This window comes from Desmodus rotundus, chromosome 13, assembly GCF_022682495.2.
Source record: "Desmodus rotundus isolate HL8 chromosome 13, HLdesRot8A.1, whole genome shotgun sequence".
In the NCBI taxonomy this organism is placed as follows: Eukaryota; Metazoa; Chordata; class Mammalia; order Chiroptera; family Phyllostomidae; genus Desmodus; species Desmodus rotundus.
The window spans coordinates 8,992,000-9,009,348 of NC_071399.1; the positions used below are offsets into that span (position 1 = coordinate 8,992,000).

Sequence of the window (17,349 nt, forward strand, 5' to 3'; positions counted from 1 at the left end):
GAAATGAAATGCTTTGTTTGTTAAACCTGGCAGTGAGGGGCAAGTGGAGGTAGCACTCCTCACCCTAAATCGGAGGCTGCAGGGCATTGCCAGGGGCCCAGAGGCAGACTCCAGAGTTCCTACACAGGACAGCGTGTTAGCTCTAGTTTTGGGTGTGGGGGTTGTAGGGTTGAATAGAGATGCTCTTCAGTTCTTTCTTTTCCTCATTGCAAAAATAAGATACACATTGTAGAAATTCAAATGAGATGAAAGTAAAAAGGTGAGAAAACCTTCCCACTCTGTTTTACTGCCCCTGCTCCCAGCTGTTAAATTTGGTTTGTGTTAGTATACACAAATAAGCTTCTTTTTATTATCTGCTATTTTCAGAAAAACTTTCTCAAAAAATTTAATGTCCTAGAATCCCTTTTTAAGTGATGAGTAGAAAAAAAAGGGCTTATACTATCTCCGTTTAATCTTCCTGTGATCCTTTTACACCTGTAGGCCTTCTCCAGCTAACCAGACCCAATGTTTTTTAAGGACGTGGGTAGAGAGGTTGCCCAAACCAGAAGCTGGTGGGAGTAGACAGGGGAGTCACACTGCCTTCCTTTGAGGTGACTGGCCTGGGACGTCTGGCAGGAAAGCTCTGCAAGAGGGTGGGAGGCAGAGGCGGACCTTCCCTAGGGCCCCTGCTGGAGACTGACTGTGTCCCTTCAAAGGTCAGAGGTTGAAATCTAATCTCCAGTGTGAGGATACCTGGAGGTGGGAGCCTTTGGGAAGTGACTAGACTATGGGGGTAGAGTCCTCACGAATGGGAGCAGTAGCCTCATTAAAGAGGCCCCAGCAAGGTCCCCCATCCCTCCTACCATGTGAACACACAGCGGGAAAGACAGCTGCCCATGAACCAGGAAGTGGGCCAGCTGGTGCCCCATCTCGGACTCCCCACCCCCGGCACTGTGAAAATGAATGTCTTGTTTATAAGTCACCTGGTCTACGGCATTGTTAAAGGAGCCCGAACAGACTAAAACAGCGCCTTAGATTCTCGAGTCAAGTAAGAGTTAATAGTTCCTACTGATGGCCAGGCCTTGGTTTCATGGGGTCTTACACGCACTAATAGAGCAAATCTATTAGTGTATTCAAATCCTTTGCAGAATGAGATTAATTAATGTAAATCACTTAAACGTAGTCAAGCCTCCCTAAAGTCCAGCATACTGCTTAGTTACTGGTGGTTAACTCTAAAGGTGTAAAGGCCATATACTCCACTCCTACTTCAAGGCACTGATAAACCGCAGTACATTTGTTTATGCAGAGCTGTAAAATCTTCAAAGAAATATATTTATGAGTTTTGTGCTCCATTACTAAGTTGAATAACTGAGACAATCTTTATAAATCTGAATTTTGTCTTTGGCGATTTACTGGGTTTCCCTCTTATCCTCTCTGTCTAGAGAGGCTGTGCCCATCACGGCCCCAGTGGTTGCCCTCAGGCTGTAACCTGTCCTTCTGTTGGCAGCCAGTGTGCTTTCCTCTGTTTCTGCTTTCTTTGCATTGTATCTAAATTGGTGTTACCTTTTCCAAAATAACCTGCAGATCTTCAGCGCCTGTATAGTGTGGATCTAAAATCAGAAATTTTATCTGCCCTGTACTCTCATTCCAAGCAACTCCCAGGATTGTGTGGGCCAGAACTCCTCCCCCTAGAGAAGACAAAACAGGGAATGTCAGAAGGCATTCGCTAATCTTAACCCCCTACTCAGTTTCAGTTTAAAAAGATTATTTGCCTATTAATTGCTCTAACAGCATTAAAATGTACTAACCTACACTGTAAAAGACTACAATGTCAAATATACTCTAAAAAGATAAAATTACATCTTTAAGACAGGACAGTCCTATCTCTAATCACATAGGGCTTATGTTCCATGGCCACATCCATGGCATTTCCTAACCTGGAGTTAGAAGGGAACAGAGGGCCCAACCCACCCCCCCCTATCAGAGCACGGGTCACCGCTGTGTCACTCTCCTGCGCAGACAGGCCTGCTCTCTCTGCCCTTAGCACCTCTGTGAGACAGCCCCCACCTCGGTCCCTTCTTTCTGATCTTCTGCTGAAATCTGCCTCCCTCCGTTTCTTACACACCCTGTTTAGCTTTCCTTCTGCCATCACAGGGTAAGTCTTGCTCCTCATAGAATAATGGATCTGTAGGTCAGCTAATCCAATCCTTTTATTTTACAAATAAAGCTGAGAGAGAGTAAGCGATTTGCAATGATGTAACACAGCCAGCCAAGTTAGTGACAGAGCCCCGACTGGTGATGCTCGGGCGAGTTCAGCTCTTTAAATATATGAACACAGTTATCGTTTCCCTTCTTAGTCTTTTCTTCTGGTTATTATCATCTTTATAACTCTCCTTCTGCCTTGCACATTTGAAAATGAACACCCAGTGGTCAGTCTGTATGGTGTAAAAGCTAATTTTAAAGTGACTGATTGTATGTGGCATTAAATATTTACATGCATGGTAAACTTCACATACTCTCCACCCAACCAGGGGAGCCCAAACGCCCGGAACCCCGTACCGATCATCACCGGAGTCCCTTCACTCTGGAAGTGCCGAGCCAGCTCCCGTCCCTGGGCGGCCATTTCAGAACCTTGGCTAGAAAGAGACGTTTTCCTTTAGATGAATTACTTTGAACGCTAAGGTCATATAAGTGAGCTCAGGAACCAATGCTTTGTACATTTCTTTTCTGTGTGGTTAACAACAACAACAACAACATGGAAGGTCACTGGAACAAAACCCAAGGGGGAAGGATCAGGGTGGGAAGTGGGGACAGCTGGGGTTGGGGGGGAGTGAGAAAAACAATGTGAATTTAAATACAGTTAAGTGGTAGGGAGCTGACTGAAAGCAAGTTAAAGCAATATTAAATATTCTAAATATTTAAGGCCACTGGAACTGCATAAAGAAAATCTCGGATGTTTAACCTGACGTTGCAAGCAGTCACCTTGCTACCCAGGGAGTTCTTACGGGCGAATTTAATTGCGGAAGAGTTGGTTTTAAGCCCTAGGTTCTTGTCTTCCTGCCGTTGGACTCGGAGTCCGTACTGTCTCACCTGTAAACCGGGCCCAGCGGTCCCTGCCCTGTTGCATGACGGGGAGCCCCGCACTAACACAGACGATGTCTGTGAAGCCCATGTGAAAAGTACCAAATGCTTTCAACTGCAACATTATTTTTACGGAATGTTTCACTGTGCTGTGCAATCTCAACTGTTGAGAAGACAAAGAAAGATGGACAGATGGAGATACTTTTTTAGAGTGGAGGTGCCAGGTGGTGGTAAACCTTAGCTCTTACATGGTAAGGAATGTATAGTGTTTTAATGTGCTGAAACTCTCTCTTTAATCGCCACACGCTCCACTGCTTGATCGATCCTTTGTTCGTTAGCACTGGTTTCCACAGCCGGTCCAGACGGCAGTAGTGAAACCAGATGTATTAAAGTATGTGGCCAAATAAGGATAACGTTACTGTGTTTATTGAGGTTGTCATAATAGAAAAAGTATTTAAAACATAAGCTCATAAAAGGGGGAAGCTAGTTATGGTCCCAGAAATCAACCTTGTTTAATTTAGATTTGCTCATATCATAATGTTGGCATTATGGTTAGGCTATATTGGGGAAAATGAAATGAATGTACTATTTGGACACATGATTAGTTTAGTAACATCTTAAGAAGAAACAGGGTGGGAGGTAAACAAAAAGGTCAGTTAGAGGCCAACATTTGATTTTCTCCTTTCAAGACTTTTTAAAGACTTGAGCATAAAAAAACTTGATTTTTCTTTATACTCGAAGTTGACATATTTCCAAGTTTTTCTCTTCTTGGCTAAAGTGAGGCCTCAACCATGTAAGTATGTATTGCAGAGTTTACTCACGATCTCCACAGTCTTCTAAAAATTAACTAATACAATTTAGGGTTAAAAAGTGAGATTTATAAAGCAATGAGGAAATGAGGAAGAGGAGAGAGCAATGAAAACAAGGGTGGGGGAAGGACAGGATTTTTCTATCGTTTTAATCAAACGGGAAACTCACTGTGAAATGACTTCTCCTTCTCGCTGTGTCCTCACCTGACAAACAGTATCTTTGAGGTCACGCCCATGAGGTGGTTCAGGGCGAGCTGCACCTCGATGGAGCCAATCCACTGCCGGGATCCCACAAAGGTGGCTGGTTTGTCCCCGGCATCCACCAGAGCCTTTTTGTATTAAAAAAAAAAAAAATACAGACAGAAGACAGCTATTAGAAATGACACACTGGGCATTTCCCCTGATTACCAGGGTATTTTTTTCCTTCAAAACAAGTAAGTCTGTACCACGAGACAGTAATAATTATTAACAACCACTCGGTATATTAAGGGCTGGTGCAGTGCACACGAGAGTGCAGTGTGAGACGGCTTGCCCTGTACCTGCTGGATTTCTCTGTGTGTGGGAACGGGCTTTTCTGTGTAGCCCTGGTGTCGGAACCAGGAGCAGATGGTCTGCAGAGAGCGGTACGCACAGCCCCAGCCGCTGTCATCCGTGCGGTCCTGCATGTAATGATGGTAGCCATACACGCCCTGGACCAGGTAAACCTGCAGAAAAGGAAGGAGTACGGTCAAATACTGACTTGAGATAGAGGCATGCGCTGTACACATATCCCTGAGTCAAGTTTACTGTACTCAGAGCTAGACTGTTACTTTAGTTCCTTATGGAAGTGCCTGCACAGAACTACAGCTGAACATTAGACTCGCTTGGCTTTCAGAAATGTCCGACGTCCTTAGCGAAGGCTGTAAGGTTTGGCAAGTCGTGCCTGCTGGCTTCCTCCCCAGCTTGACCTCCTACCACTTTCCCCTGTTGCTTGCTCTGCTCCAAGTTCAGATAGGCCAGGGGCCATCTGACATCAGAGCCTCATGGTTCTCTCTGCCTGGAATTCTCCTTTCCCAGATAATTTTAGAGCTTGCGCCTTTACTTCTCTCGGGTCTCTGTTCAGATGTCAGAGGTATCCCCGATCATCCAACCTAAAAATGGCACATTCACTCCCTTACCACCCACCTCTGGCGGTCACTCTCTTTCCTGCTTGATTTATTTGTTAAGACAGCATTACTGGACACATTACTTACTATTTTTAAAAAGGCTGCCTACCTGCACTAATATTTGAGTTCAATAGGGGCCTGTACTGTGTCCTATTTACTTCTGAGCCTGAGATTCTACAATGAACTTGGCAAATGGTTAACAAATGCTTGTTGAATAAATGATGAATGAAGGAAGGAACAAAGGATTAACAAACAAGTGAAGGGTCCATATAATAGGATATATGAAGAATGTTTCTGAAACTTTGTAAGCCTGCCAATGATTATAGCCGAGGTATGCTATTTAAAGATCCTTAAATAAGGGCCAGGATCTTACAAATTGTCATGTCATGCTAAAAATATACATATTTTTTGATAAGCTGGCATTTTTAAAAAATGAGGTAAGAAGAGTAATAGACAAATAGAGAGTCCTCACTCAATAATCAGGAGATACACATTCAAGCACCTGCAGAAGACTGTAACTAGACCATGGTGGTAGGCTGGAAAATGGTCCCCAAAAGATACCTCCATCCTAATCCCTGGGACCTGTGGATGCTACCTTAGTCTTGGCAGATGTGATTAAATTGAAGTCTCTTAAGAAGGGGAGACTTTCCAGTTGGGCCCTAAAGGCAACCATAAGTATCCTTGTGAGAGAGCGAGGGAAGAAAATCTAACAGCGGAGAAGGCACCGAGACCACCGAGGCAGATATTAGAGTGGTGTGGCTGCAAGCCAAGGGGTGCTGGCAGCTGCCAGCCACACTCTGGAAGCGTCGAGGGGATTCTCCCCGAGAGCTGTGGGAGGGCGCAAGGGCTCTGCTGTCACCCTGATTTCGGCCCAGTGACACTGATTCCTGACTCCTGGCCTCCAGAACTGAGAGAGAATACGTTTATAGTTTTAAGCCATCAAATTTGTGGTTGGTATAGCATCCATAGCAAATAAATATAAGTATCAATAAATTTTAGAGTCTATATCACGTAGAAATTGTTTCTGACCAGTAGGCAAGTGTCAGGAATCAGTAATAATAACTATCTATGTAACTAAATAGGTAAGTAAATTCTGATATATTTGGATGTTAGAAAACACTTCTAAATAACACATGGGTTTAAAAATCCATAAAGATACTTGGAAATGAGTAAAACTAAAATACGTCAAGTTAGAACCTGTGAAAGCAGTGTTTAAATTAAAACCTTGAATTAGAAAATAAGGAAGACTAACAATAAGCTAAGTGGCCAACTTAAGAAGTTAGAAGAAAAACAACACTAAATCAAAGTAAAGAAGAAAGAAGTAAAGAGCAAAAATCAATGAATTAGAATACAAAAATTATAATAATAGGTCAACAAAGCCAAAAGTTTTAAAAAAGCATAAAAATGATATGAAGAATGAAAAAGAAAAATTATTACAACTACAGCAAAGACTAAAACTTAGGTAGATGTAACTTACAAAAATGAAAAAGTCCTATAACCATGAACAAAATTAAATCTGTTACTAAAAGTCTCCCCACAGAAAATGCTAAGCCCAGATGGTTGTACAGGTGAGTTTTACCAAATGATCAGGAAAAAGATCATGCCAATCTTATATACACTCCTCTTGAAAGTTAAAAAAAGGAACTCTCCCCAACTCTTTCAATTTGCTGATATATTGATAACAGAAATGATATTAAGAACAGTATGAGAAAAAAATTACAAGGGAGGACCTCCCCCCGCAAATGGAATCATCTTCTAGAGGGTAGGTTTCTTGTAGTACAGGCATCTACCCCCCAGCCCCCAGATGAGTGTTCTAGGATCCCGTCTGTATCAGTGTACCAGCTGGCATTGTTGTGAGAGGCTGCGTTTGGCTTCAGTGAAATTTTTTTTTTGAAAACTCTTCCAATATGTTTGCCCATTTCCTGATGGGTGATTTATGAGCAAATCTGCCCACAAAGCACTAAAAGGCATCAAAATTGACGAGTTCAAAAACTGTTTTGAGCAGTGGAAAAAAATCTCAATAGGTGTAGTGGAGAGTACATTGAAAATGACTTAAGTTTAAACATGTAAGAATAAATACACAATTTTTTATAAATAAAGTCCAGTTCTTTTTGGGTCCTCCCTCATATAAGCTGATAGCATCCATGAACACAGAAGCAAGAATCTTAACAAAATATTAGCACACTAAATCCAGCAGAGAATAAGAAATAATAACCATAAACCAGGTTTATCCCACGAATGCAGTCTGTTACTGTTCGGAGATTTGTGCTGCAGTATGTAGAGGCAAGTGGCTGGCTGTCTGTAATGTTCCTTGAAATGACTCAAGGGGAGAGAAAAGGAGAGATGAAGTAAAGTAAGTAAAGTGTTGACAATTACCGAACATAGGTAACAAGAAACACGAACAGGACTGATTGTAGCTAGGTTGTCTGAGTAACAGAAAATCTGGGCAAATCATATAAAGGTATATTATACAGTGGTAGAGCTTCCTGAAATAGACACAAGGCCACGGCCAAGTCTTAGATGCCCAGCCCTGAGTGAGAAAGCAAGCTGTAGAAGACTACAGACACAAGACCTCAGCGTGAAGCAAAACGAAAAGCTACATTGTTGGGGAAACATACATACATGGCAAAACTATTAAAAGAAAAGAAGGGGATGATGAACATACAACTCAGTACAACAGTTCCTCTGTGGGGGATGGGAGGCGAAGGCGTGGACAGGGAGGGAACACACAGACCGGTCAGGTGCTGGTTCTTAAATTGGAGCTCTGCAGTGTTCATTTCCTTATTGTGCTTTACAACTTACATATATGTTACAGGCACATATCCGGTGTTATATAACAAATATTTAAAACTATATAAATGCTTTTGTATCTCTCAAATAGAAATAATAAACCCATTGTAAAAAATCAATCAGCATTTATCCAATACCTTCTGAGTATCTGGCACTTTATAAGGAACTGTTAAGAATTAAATCAATACATGATAACAGTATCTACGCTAGAGGAGTTACAAATATAGTCTGAGAGAGAAAACATTTATGTAACGATCTACTGGAAAACCGTCAAGAGTTACACCGTTTGAGACTCGAAGTTTTGTATTTCCTACTCTGTGATTCTGTGACTGACAGAGCAAGACTTCCACCTAGGAACAGGTCTCTCAAGCAAACTGAATGGAATCACGTGGCATCACTGAAACACTGACTAAAGACGCACTTGTGTGCAAGCGACAGCCAGTGTCTGGCCAGGGCTTTCTGTGGGTAGCCACTCTGCCCAGACGGACCCGCTGTCCCGAGCGCACTCTGACAGCCAGGATAGCAGCGGGCCCCTAACTCTCTAGGCTAGACTGTGCGTCATGTGTTCATTTTTACCGAAGATTTCCTTACAAGGCACCTGGAGACTCAGCAGGTACTGGGCAAATGCCATGACAAGATGGCCAGTCGAGTGTGCGGTCTTGGGAGTGTGAAGGTGCAGATGAGTGGGCAGAGACAATGCACACAATGAGCAGCGACGAGGAGAGGAGGAAGAGGTGGCACCCAAGCAGGCACAACGAGGAAACAGAAGCGAGAGGCTAAGAAAAGACAGAGTAAAGGGAAGGAACGGGCCAGTTAGGATCCAAAGCAGACAGAGTAGCGGAAAGGCCACCCAGGAGTCAACGCAGACCGGAGCCTGCGGCAGCTGCTTTGTTCTGAGGCCAGCTGTGCAAATACTCAGATTCTTGGACGTCACAAGACCTCTCACTGGCCTACACGCATCCATGACGGGGCCCTTCCCCCTGCCCCTTATTTCAGCAACTGAGTGAAGATTACCCTTTGCAACCAGGTACATGTGGCACAGAAGACACTTTGTAGTACCTTATTAGACGTTTGCTACAGTGTGGTTTGGGTAGAATATGCCCTTAATTAGCATGATTTCTCAGCTACAGAATGAAAGTGAAATGGGACGGGCCTTTAAAGAAAATAGAGAATGGAATTTCAGTAAGAGAAATGTGGTGTACACTATCTCTTCCTAACCTTTTTAGACTGCTGTCGATTACTGCCATCTTAAGCGATTGATTATTAAAAGAAATGGATGGTGAATTATGTTTCAGGGATGACATACATTATGAATCAACTCTTAGTAAATCCCACTGGTACAGACAAGAAGCTAATACATTAATGATTACCTGACTCCCATAAATAATTGCTAAACTCACCGTACCAGCCTCTGTGCTAGGCGGGTTGAGGTAAAGGTGGGGATTTCTAATATAACCATCTTCGTGCGGCTCATCTGCGAAGCGGTGGGCATTAGGCCTTTTGAAATACGGTCTGTCATGCGGCAGGTTGAAGAGATCATGTAATTCCTAAGTGAAATCAGAATCGATAGGAAAGAACAGGAGAAAAGTTAAATGATTTACATTTCTAGTTAGTAAATGAAGTCAAACTAAAGATATAAAGCAAAATTAAGTATATATTGGTTATAAAAGTTATCAAACACACTTATGATTTAATTTCACTCAAGTCAAAGTGGGTGAGCATAAACTAAAACCAAAGAGATTAATTTTTGCTTATCTATATATATGGGTAGAAACTGGAAGAGAACATGGGAAAGTGAAAATAATTTGTTAAGCCTGAGAGAACTGAGATGATTCAAAATTAATTATTTATTGTAATAGTCTGTTACAATACACCCAGGATAAAGACTGGTTTTGAAACAGCCCTGTAACTGAGTAAATTATGACAAACAATCCAGTTCCATCCATGCTGCTGCAAAAGGTAGGAGTAATTCCTATGAAAGGAAGCTGTACATGTGGTTGTATATTTAAGGAATTCTGAGCCCTTGTTTTCTCTTAGCAATCAGAGCTTTGTAAACACACTTTTTTTTTTGGCTATTTGTGAATTTACATAACTGACCACCAAAACCATGGCCAGTTAGAATTTCTGCTCCCAATAAAAATAGCCATCTTTGGGGGAAAAACACATTGATATTATGAAACCAACCAATATAGCATTGAAATAAACACATGTTGAAAATGCACAAGTATTCCCAATTGTATAAAAATATGTTAAGGATTACTTTGAAAAGTTTGAAATTTTCTTTTGCAAATCTCTGGTGTACTCTAGCAGTTGGAATGGGATCATCATGTAGCTGTTGCCTCTACGTATCAATTTTTCTAGCACAGAGACATACAGAGGGTTACGATATTGTAGCTCTTCTCGGGTTCAGAGATTGGGAAGGTGCTCCCGTGGAAAACCTGGGTGGGTGCGGGCCAAGGCCACACATCAAAAATACGTGCTCTAAAACCAGTCACTGTGCCAGGTAGTCTCCTTTCTTTGAGTGCTGATTGTGTGTTCTTTAACTGCCTCTAATGAAACCCTGGGAAATGGGGGAGGGGTGGAGTATTACTAAAATTCTAATTAGAATTACCATAAATTCTAATTTCCCGTCCCCGACTATAATCTTGTGTTTTTTACAAATCTGAAAAGTAATGAAAGGGAAAAGCAATCATATTAACACTGATGAGCTTCTCTAGCTAGGTAAGCACCTTTTCAGTTTTTTATTTTATTATGGAAAAATAATAAATTTCATAGAACACGTGAGCTACATTGAGCATATAAAATTAAAATGTTACATTTGGGTTTACATGTTTTTTCACTCATAGAGAAATTAAATAATACATAAAACTAGTAGCCTGTTTCCACCCTGTAAAAATAATTTCCATTTATTAGAAATGTGCAATTCAATGTAGTGAATGATGGCCGTACTTTTTCTAAGAAGAAATGAACTGGCCTTACCCGTCTGTAGGCCTGCAGCTCCCCGTCTGGAATCCCTGACGGGTATGAAATTGTCACAAGGTTTTTCTCCCCTGGCAGTAAAAAGTGCAGTGGCTCGGGGACCACGATGGATGTTCCTTTCATGTATTTCAGAATGCACTTTTCCATGTCGGTGAGCTGATTATGAATTGCATCAACTAGACGTTTGCGAACTCTGGGGGGGCAAATATACAAGTGCATTAACAAAAGCTATAGTGCCTGCGATAAATGATAAATGAAAATGTGTGCAGTTAATGTATCCCTAATGTATCCCTAATGTAAAAGAAACTTGACTGGGCCAGGTTAACTAAAGGAAGTCTAAATTAGGAAAAGTTAAATGAACTCTATTGTTTCCTCTGTGTAGATAAAGGGAAAACTCTGTAACTAGGCTTTGCAGACTACCCTACTTCCTCCAAATAAACATGTAATTACTAGATGACAATGAAAAACAGGGAGTAAATCACACTAAAAACCACACCCACCACCCTGGATGTGCCTTAATGATTCTTAAAAGTGGACTCTGGCTACTGTGGGGCAGGGCACTCATTGAAATGTGGCGGCAGTGCATGAAATACCTACTTCCCCCATTCTTCCTCCGGAGCTACCGATACTACTGCGTCAACCGGTAACGTCATAGTGATGTAGTGGTGTCCTGCGCGCTCTCTTTCAATGACGGGGGTCACGGCTGCCAGAGAGGTTGACATTTCCAGCATGAGATCTATATTCACTATTTGATTCTATAAAGGTAAACAGTAGTAGTCAACTTAGAGCACACTGAATACTGAACATAAAAGGGTGAGTAAAAGCACTTTTTAAGGGCCAATTGTTTAAAATCCCAGATCTTATCTTAACAAGAATTCTTCTTTGCTTGAGAGTAACCTGAGGAGGGTGGACCGTGGGGGCGGGGGAGGGTGTGAGGATGAAATCAGACTGGCTGTGTGTCGATAAACAATGAAGCCAGTTCACCAGCTTTCATTATCCTGTTCTCTCGACTTATGTGTAGACTTACATTTAAAAAAAAAAATCAAATGAACAAGATACAATAACCACCCACTGAAGGAACTTTTAACCTATCAATACCCCAGCTTTAAAGACATAATGAACTATAAACAAATACTGCATTTGACAGTGGCATGAAACGAGAATTCTGAAAATACTTTTTGTGTACTGAACAAATGTGGTGAGATCTGAGGATGCTGGAAGCAGGGCTGCTCACCAGGAAGAGGGCGGGAAGTGTGGGAGGCTGAAATGGAATGGGGGTATAAACGTTACTTGCAAAGATAAGTATTTGTGTGTGTGTGTGTGTGTGTGTGTGTATGATAGTATGGATTCACTCATCCCTGCGGATGCTTCTCAGAGAAATGGCTGACGCCTGCGTTGGAACAGAGACAGTATAGGATGTGCCTGGAACAGCTTGTGGAAGAAGCGAGGAAGTACTGGAAATGCAGTGTCAACAAAACACTGGAGCTAGCCTGCAGAAGTTTCTATTGGCCAAATCTTGGACAATGCGAGCCTCAGAATAACTAAGAATAGTAACAGGTTATAACTCATTGCATAAAACAAGAATCCATGCTTCTGTGCAGGAAATACATAAATAAGGATAAAGAAAAGCTTTTAATGACATCTAATAAATAAGGAAGGAAGTGATAGAAAAATCACCACTTTGCAACTGTCAGATTAATGTTGGAATCTTGCAAGAATTATCCGTTGATGCTAGAAGTGGTAGGTAAAAATTTGATGAGGAACAGAATATATACATAGTCTCGAAGTACCTCTCCATGAGATTCTTCCTCATCAAAGGGAAAAAATAGTGTGCTCACAGTAGAGGAAAGTGGCAGATACACTACGTGGTCGAAGTTAACATCACCAACACTGGGAGCAAGTGGTAACAGGCGCCTCTTTAATATGCTGTGCTTAGAAGAACACAGCTTGACCTCTGGTATTCCCAGCGACAATGCACAACCTGAGTTTACTCACGAGGAAGAGTAACACAAACCCACCCTGAGGAACATTCTACAAAATAACTGGCCTGTACCCTCCAAACGTCAAGCTCCAATTATTGGCTATTCTCAGACAGTGATGTATGGCTCGCAATTTTTGTGTGCACCCGAGACTGGTAAAACAGCTCACACGGACACCTCGCTGGCCTCTCACACATAACGAGCCACACCAACCCTCGTGCCTCCCTCAACTTCCACTTTCACTCCAGCAGGAAGCTGGTCACCCCATACCCCACTGGTTTCCTAGTGCCGTGCGTTCTGTCCCCTCAGTACCTCTTGTACCCTGTCCCTCTCTCTATTCCCATAGCCACCAGTTTAGTTCGGCTTCTCCTGAAGTGTCCCCTACCGACCTCTCCAGCCTCATGTCCCCCCCGTCGTCCCCTACCAGCCTGGAAATACACTACCATCAAATTCATTTTGTATGACTTCCTGCCTTGAAGAAGGAGCTCCATGTTTTATCTCCGATACCTGGCAAAGTCTGCAGCGCACGGCAGGCAGGTGCTCAACAGTACGGGTTCAGAAATCAACAGGAGCAAGAACAGTGTGAAGAAAAGTAGCTCATTTATTATTTACTATCTCACATAGCATAGTATGTCACTGCGTGTTTCAGAATGATTCCTTTTTGTTTAATTTTAAATAATTTGGAAATGTACTCAAGCTGGTTTTGTGGGAATAAAGAAAGCATTCAAAAAATTTTAAGGTAAGTGTTATAATGGAACAGAAGTTTTGATATAAAAAAAGATAGAACTTCTGGAAAATCATTTATCTCTCTGACCTCAATGATCTGATCTGTAAAAACTAAGAGAGGTGGGTTAAATAATTTTTAAGATCTCAACTCCACATTCAAGGATTTAAAACTTTTACCACTAAGAAGACAGGTGATTTGCTTACCACGTCTGACAACTTTTTGTCTCTCTTTCTCATGAATTTCCGTTTTGTATCTTCTTCCTGTTCAAATCTAAATGTTTGATACACAAAGATGTTTATAATACGAAGTTATATTTTGAACACATTTACGGCAGTCTTCACGCGTACTCACCGGATAAAGCGCACGATGGTCTTACAAGCAGAGCTGTCCGTCAGTTCTCCGGGTACGGTGTTTCTGTCGCTGTTGGGCCACAGGTACACCGCACTGCGGCGAACTCTGAACACCAGTGCGTCTGAGGAAAGCCTGCCTGACAGGTCGCTCAACACGTGTCTCAGTGCTTTCCTGATAAACACGTCTACGTTAAAGGGATATAAAGAGACGCTAATTAGAAGACGTTTAAACTTTTCAATATGAATGCTTCCAAATACCCAAAAGTAGAAGTAAAACGGACTCCTAAATATCCATTCCCCAGATTCAGTAATTATTTAAAAAGTTTTGCCTTTCTTGTTTAAACATTGAGATAAATTTCAGACCAAAAATTCATTCTTTCAATGAGCACAATTCACTTGCTTTTGGTATATTCATGAGGTTTGACAGTCATTTGAATTCCAGAACAGTTCCATCGCGCCAGAAGAAACTGCCTGTCCGTGGTCATTCCCTATTTCCGCGACACCTACCGACAGCAACTGCTAATCTATGTTTTGTCTTTATAGATTTGTGTAATTGGGACATATCTCCCACTCGGTTTCATTTGCAAATTGGTGACAGTATCGGTATAGTTCATTGTTAGTTTTATAATAAAGAGTTTTTGGCAGACCTACCATTAGCAGTAGCTAGCTGAAAGGCTAGATCAAGGCCTCCCCTGATTCTGAAGAGTATATCCGTAGTCTCTGAAGTCACCTAAGACACATAAAGCAAAAATTCCATTGTGAAACCAAACAAACTCATCCTCATATACATTGCGATCTACCTGAGTTCAGGCCAAGGCATTAATTGACTTTGACTTTTCAAATTATTTCACGAGTTAGATATTTTATGCAGAAAAAGCGAAACACCCCAAATTCTAAATCAGGGTTCTCCACTTTTGTTCCACACTGAAATCGCCCAAGGAACTTAAAATATGGCTACTTGGGCTGCACCCTTAGAGATTTGATTAATTGTGGTCTGTGGACTGTCTAGGGGATAAGGTTGTTTAAAAACTACCCCCTCCCACCCCCCACCACACCAGTGATTCTGATGTGGAAAAGCTGGGGACCACCGCTTCTAAGACCGTATTCCTAAATTATAGTCTTAACAATGGGCTTAATACTGACACGAAAATATCAATGGTAAAGAACTCGTTTAAGATGGGACAAAAACATTGAGCCTAACATACTACTACTTGGTGGGCAAGATGACGAGAGAAAACTGATACATCGCCAATGGCGGGAGGATGAACTGTAGAACACTCCCTAGGGCAATGCAGCAATCAGAACCAAAAGCCTCATATTCACATTCCTGGAGTAGTAAGTGTGAGTTTAGAAATTCAAGGAAATCTGCAAAACACCCACGGATTCAGGAATGAGGATGTGAACCTAAATGTCAACAAGAGCAAAGGGGTTAAATAATTATGAACATTATACAGCCATGCAAAATCATGCGTTAGAAGAGTATTTCACACCACAGGAAAATGCTTGTAACTTATAAAAGGAAAAAAAGCACTTGTAAAATGGAATCTATCAGCAGTCGTTAACTTGGGTACATACGCTGAGTTTCAGGTATTTGATGGCATATGACAAATGACACCTCCCATTTTGTTAGGGGGAGGGGAGGCGGAAGAGAAACTCTGGAAAGGGGTTTCAAAGAGTTCATCGGAGTCTGGAAATATTTCCCAGGCAGGTTGAAGACCCACACTACATAGTAAGAGCCTTATTTTGAAATAAACGAGTAAGTACTTACATTGAGCTCTTAAAATGTAAAAGGCACGGTGCTAATGATGGGACGTATATTAACTCTGATCCTCAGAGCATCACTGAGTAGGGCTCACTGCTATTTTTCTCATTTACAAATCTTGCCACATTTTTAAATGGTGGCTGCATTTATTTATTTCATAAATTGTAACCTGTTTGCCCCATTCTATTTCTGGGAATTTATTCTAAGAAAACTATGAAGAAAGTTCAAGACAAATTTAGCTTTAATGATGTCCACTTACCATACTCTTGTTCATCATAGCAACCCCTCCCCCACAAACCCCCCCACCTAAATAGCTATCACTAAGAAGTTGGTAAAATAAAGAACGATACTACCATACAATATTAGGCACCCATTTGAGTGGAAAACATTTAAATGGCAATGAAAGATCCTGAAGAAGATAAAAGTTAAAAAGACAGTCAAGAACAAATTTACCTTGGTGACTTACTGTATGCTTTTGCACAATTTAACCAATGACTCAAATCTTCTGTACTCTTCAGTAAAATTGGAAAAACGCACAACTTCATAGGATGGTTGTGCAGATTCCATAAAAGATCTCATGTAAAGCACTAGACTCTCCCTAGACTCGCCTAGAAGTAGTAATATTTAAGCTGAGATCTGAGGGAAGAGCAGGCACAAGTATGGCAATTCCAAAGGAAATGTGGGGCTGGGTCTGTGCGAGCGCATTCCCGGCCTGCTGAAAGGACCAAGGAAGAGACTGGGTAGATGATTATATGCTGGTGGCGAGCACAAGGATGGATGGTAAGAGCAAAGACAGAATTTACAGCCATTTAGAAGTGGATGCTGCAGGACTTGATTATTGATCAGATGCTCAGGAGCGAGAAGAGGGAGATGACCAGGATGATGCCCAGGGTTTTGGATGCACAAGAGGGTGGATGCGGGCACAGTTCAGTGAGGTGGGATCACTGGAGGAAGAGCAGGGGTGGTGGAAATGATGAGTCGTTTTGACTTTGCTGAGCCTGAAATACACGTGAGCGATCCCCGTGGAGTTACAGCCAGTGGATATGTGGATCTGGGGCTCAAAACAAAGGTCGAAGCTGGAGACAAGAATTTGGGAGAAGGTACAGCGTGTAAGAAAAGTGTCCCCGAAGAACACCAGGGCGTGTAGGGTAGGGATTGGAGGACTCACGAGGAATCACGAGGGAGGGAAACCGGAAGTGTGACATCAATGGAATTGAGGGAACAGTGTATTTCAAGGAAGTTATTCGCTTTTTCCAGGTCCAATACTTCTTCAAACCTTCAAAAACACCAAATGTTCCCTCGTCCTCAAAATGCATTCACAAGGAGGAGGCGCAGGAGGCGCGTGGCCAAATGCGGAGGAGCTGGGGACCAACGCGGTGCGGAGCAGTGTACCTCTGGCCCCAGCAGGGAGGCCGAGCACAGGGCGGCCCAGGCCGTGGGGTTCGCGGCTGCTATCGCGGGCCCCGGCAGGACCAGCTCCTTTCAAGGCCTCTGGAGCCGTAGTCGTGGTGGCTACCGAAGTCCACGGGGAAACGCAGGGGTCGGTTGCGAGCAGAGGTACTCACCATGCCTGCGATGTGGCGCTGACCACGGCACTGACGTCCACCCACTGGCTCAGGAGGCTGGTCTGCAAGTTTCGTCATCCGTGGGGCGGGGCCTGGGAAGGCCGACTACAACTCCCAGCATGCCCTGCGGCGACGTCACGGGCGTACCACACAACCGCTCTCCGCGGGTGAAGACAGGGGCAG

General features: G+C 42.6%; 2 protein-coding genes across 3 annotated transcripts in view; one reads left to right on the forward strand and one right to left on the reverse strand.

Moving 5' to 3' along the window:
• The window catches only part of ANKRD37 (ankyrin repeat domain 37), a 7,368-nt gene extending 3,901 nt beyond the window's left edge, over nt 1–3,467 (forward strand). Inside the window, exon 6 of one of the 2 annotated variants that reach the window (XR_008425897.1) lies at nt 2,511–3,467. The gene's annotated coding sequence lies outside the window, so the exon portion shown is untranslated. The remainder of the gene's footprint in view (nt 1–2,510) is intronic. The other variant, XR_008425898.1, reaches the window with a different exon arrangement.
• Nucleotides 1–17,305, reverse strand: part of UFSP2 (UFM1 specific peptidase 2) — a 17,918-nt gene extending 613 nt beyond the window's left edge. The window contains exons 1-11 of the mRNA XM_053916388.2: nt 17,167–17,305; nt 14,491–14,569; nt 13,841–14,024; nt 13,693–13,759; nt 11,381–11,538; nt 10,784–10,976; nt 9,205–9,351; nt 4,409–4,573; nt 4,074–4,198; nt 2,539–2,615; nt 1,543–1,667 (exon numbers count right to left, since the gene is read on the reverse strand). Of these exons, the coding sequence (XP_053772363.1) occupies nt 1,543–1,667; nt 2,539–2,615; nt 4,074–4,198; nt 4,409–4,573; nt 9,205–9,351; nt 10,784–10,976; nt 11,381–11,538; nt 13,693–13,759; nt 13,841–14,024; nt 14,491–14,569; nt 17,167–17,244 (1,398 nt within the window). The 5' untranslated portion in view covers nt 17,245–17,305. The remainder of the gene's footprint in view (nt 1–1,542; nt 1,668–2,538; nt 2,616–4,073; nt 4,199–4,408; nt 4,574–9,204; nt 9,352–10,783; nt 10,977–11,380; nt 11,539–13,692; nt 13,760–13,840; nt 14,025–14,490; nt 14,570–17,166) is intronic.
• Nucleotides 17,306–17,349: the final 44 nt, after the last annotated feature.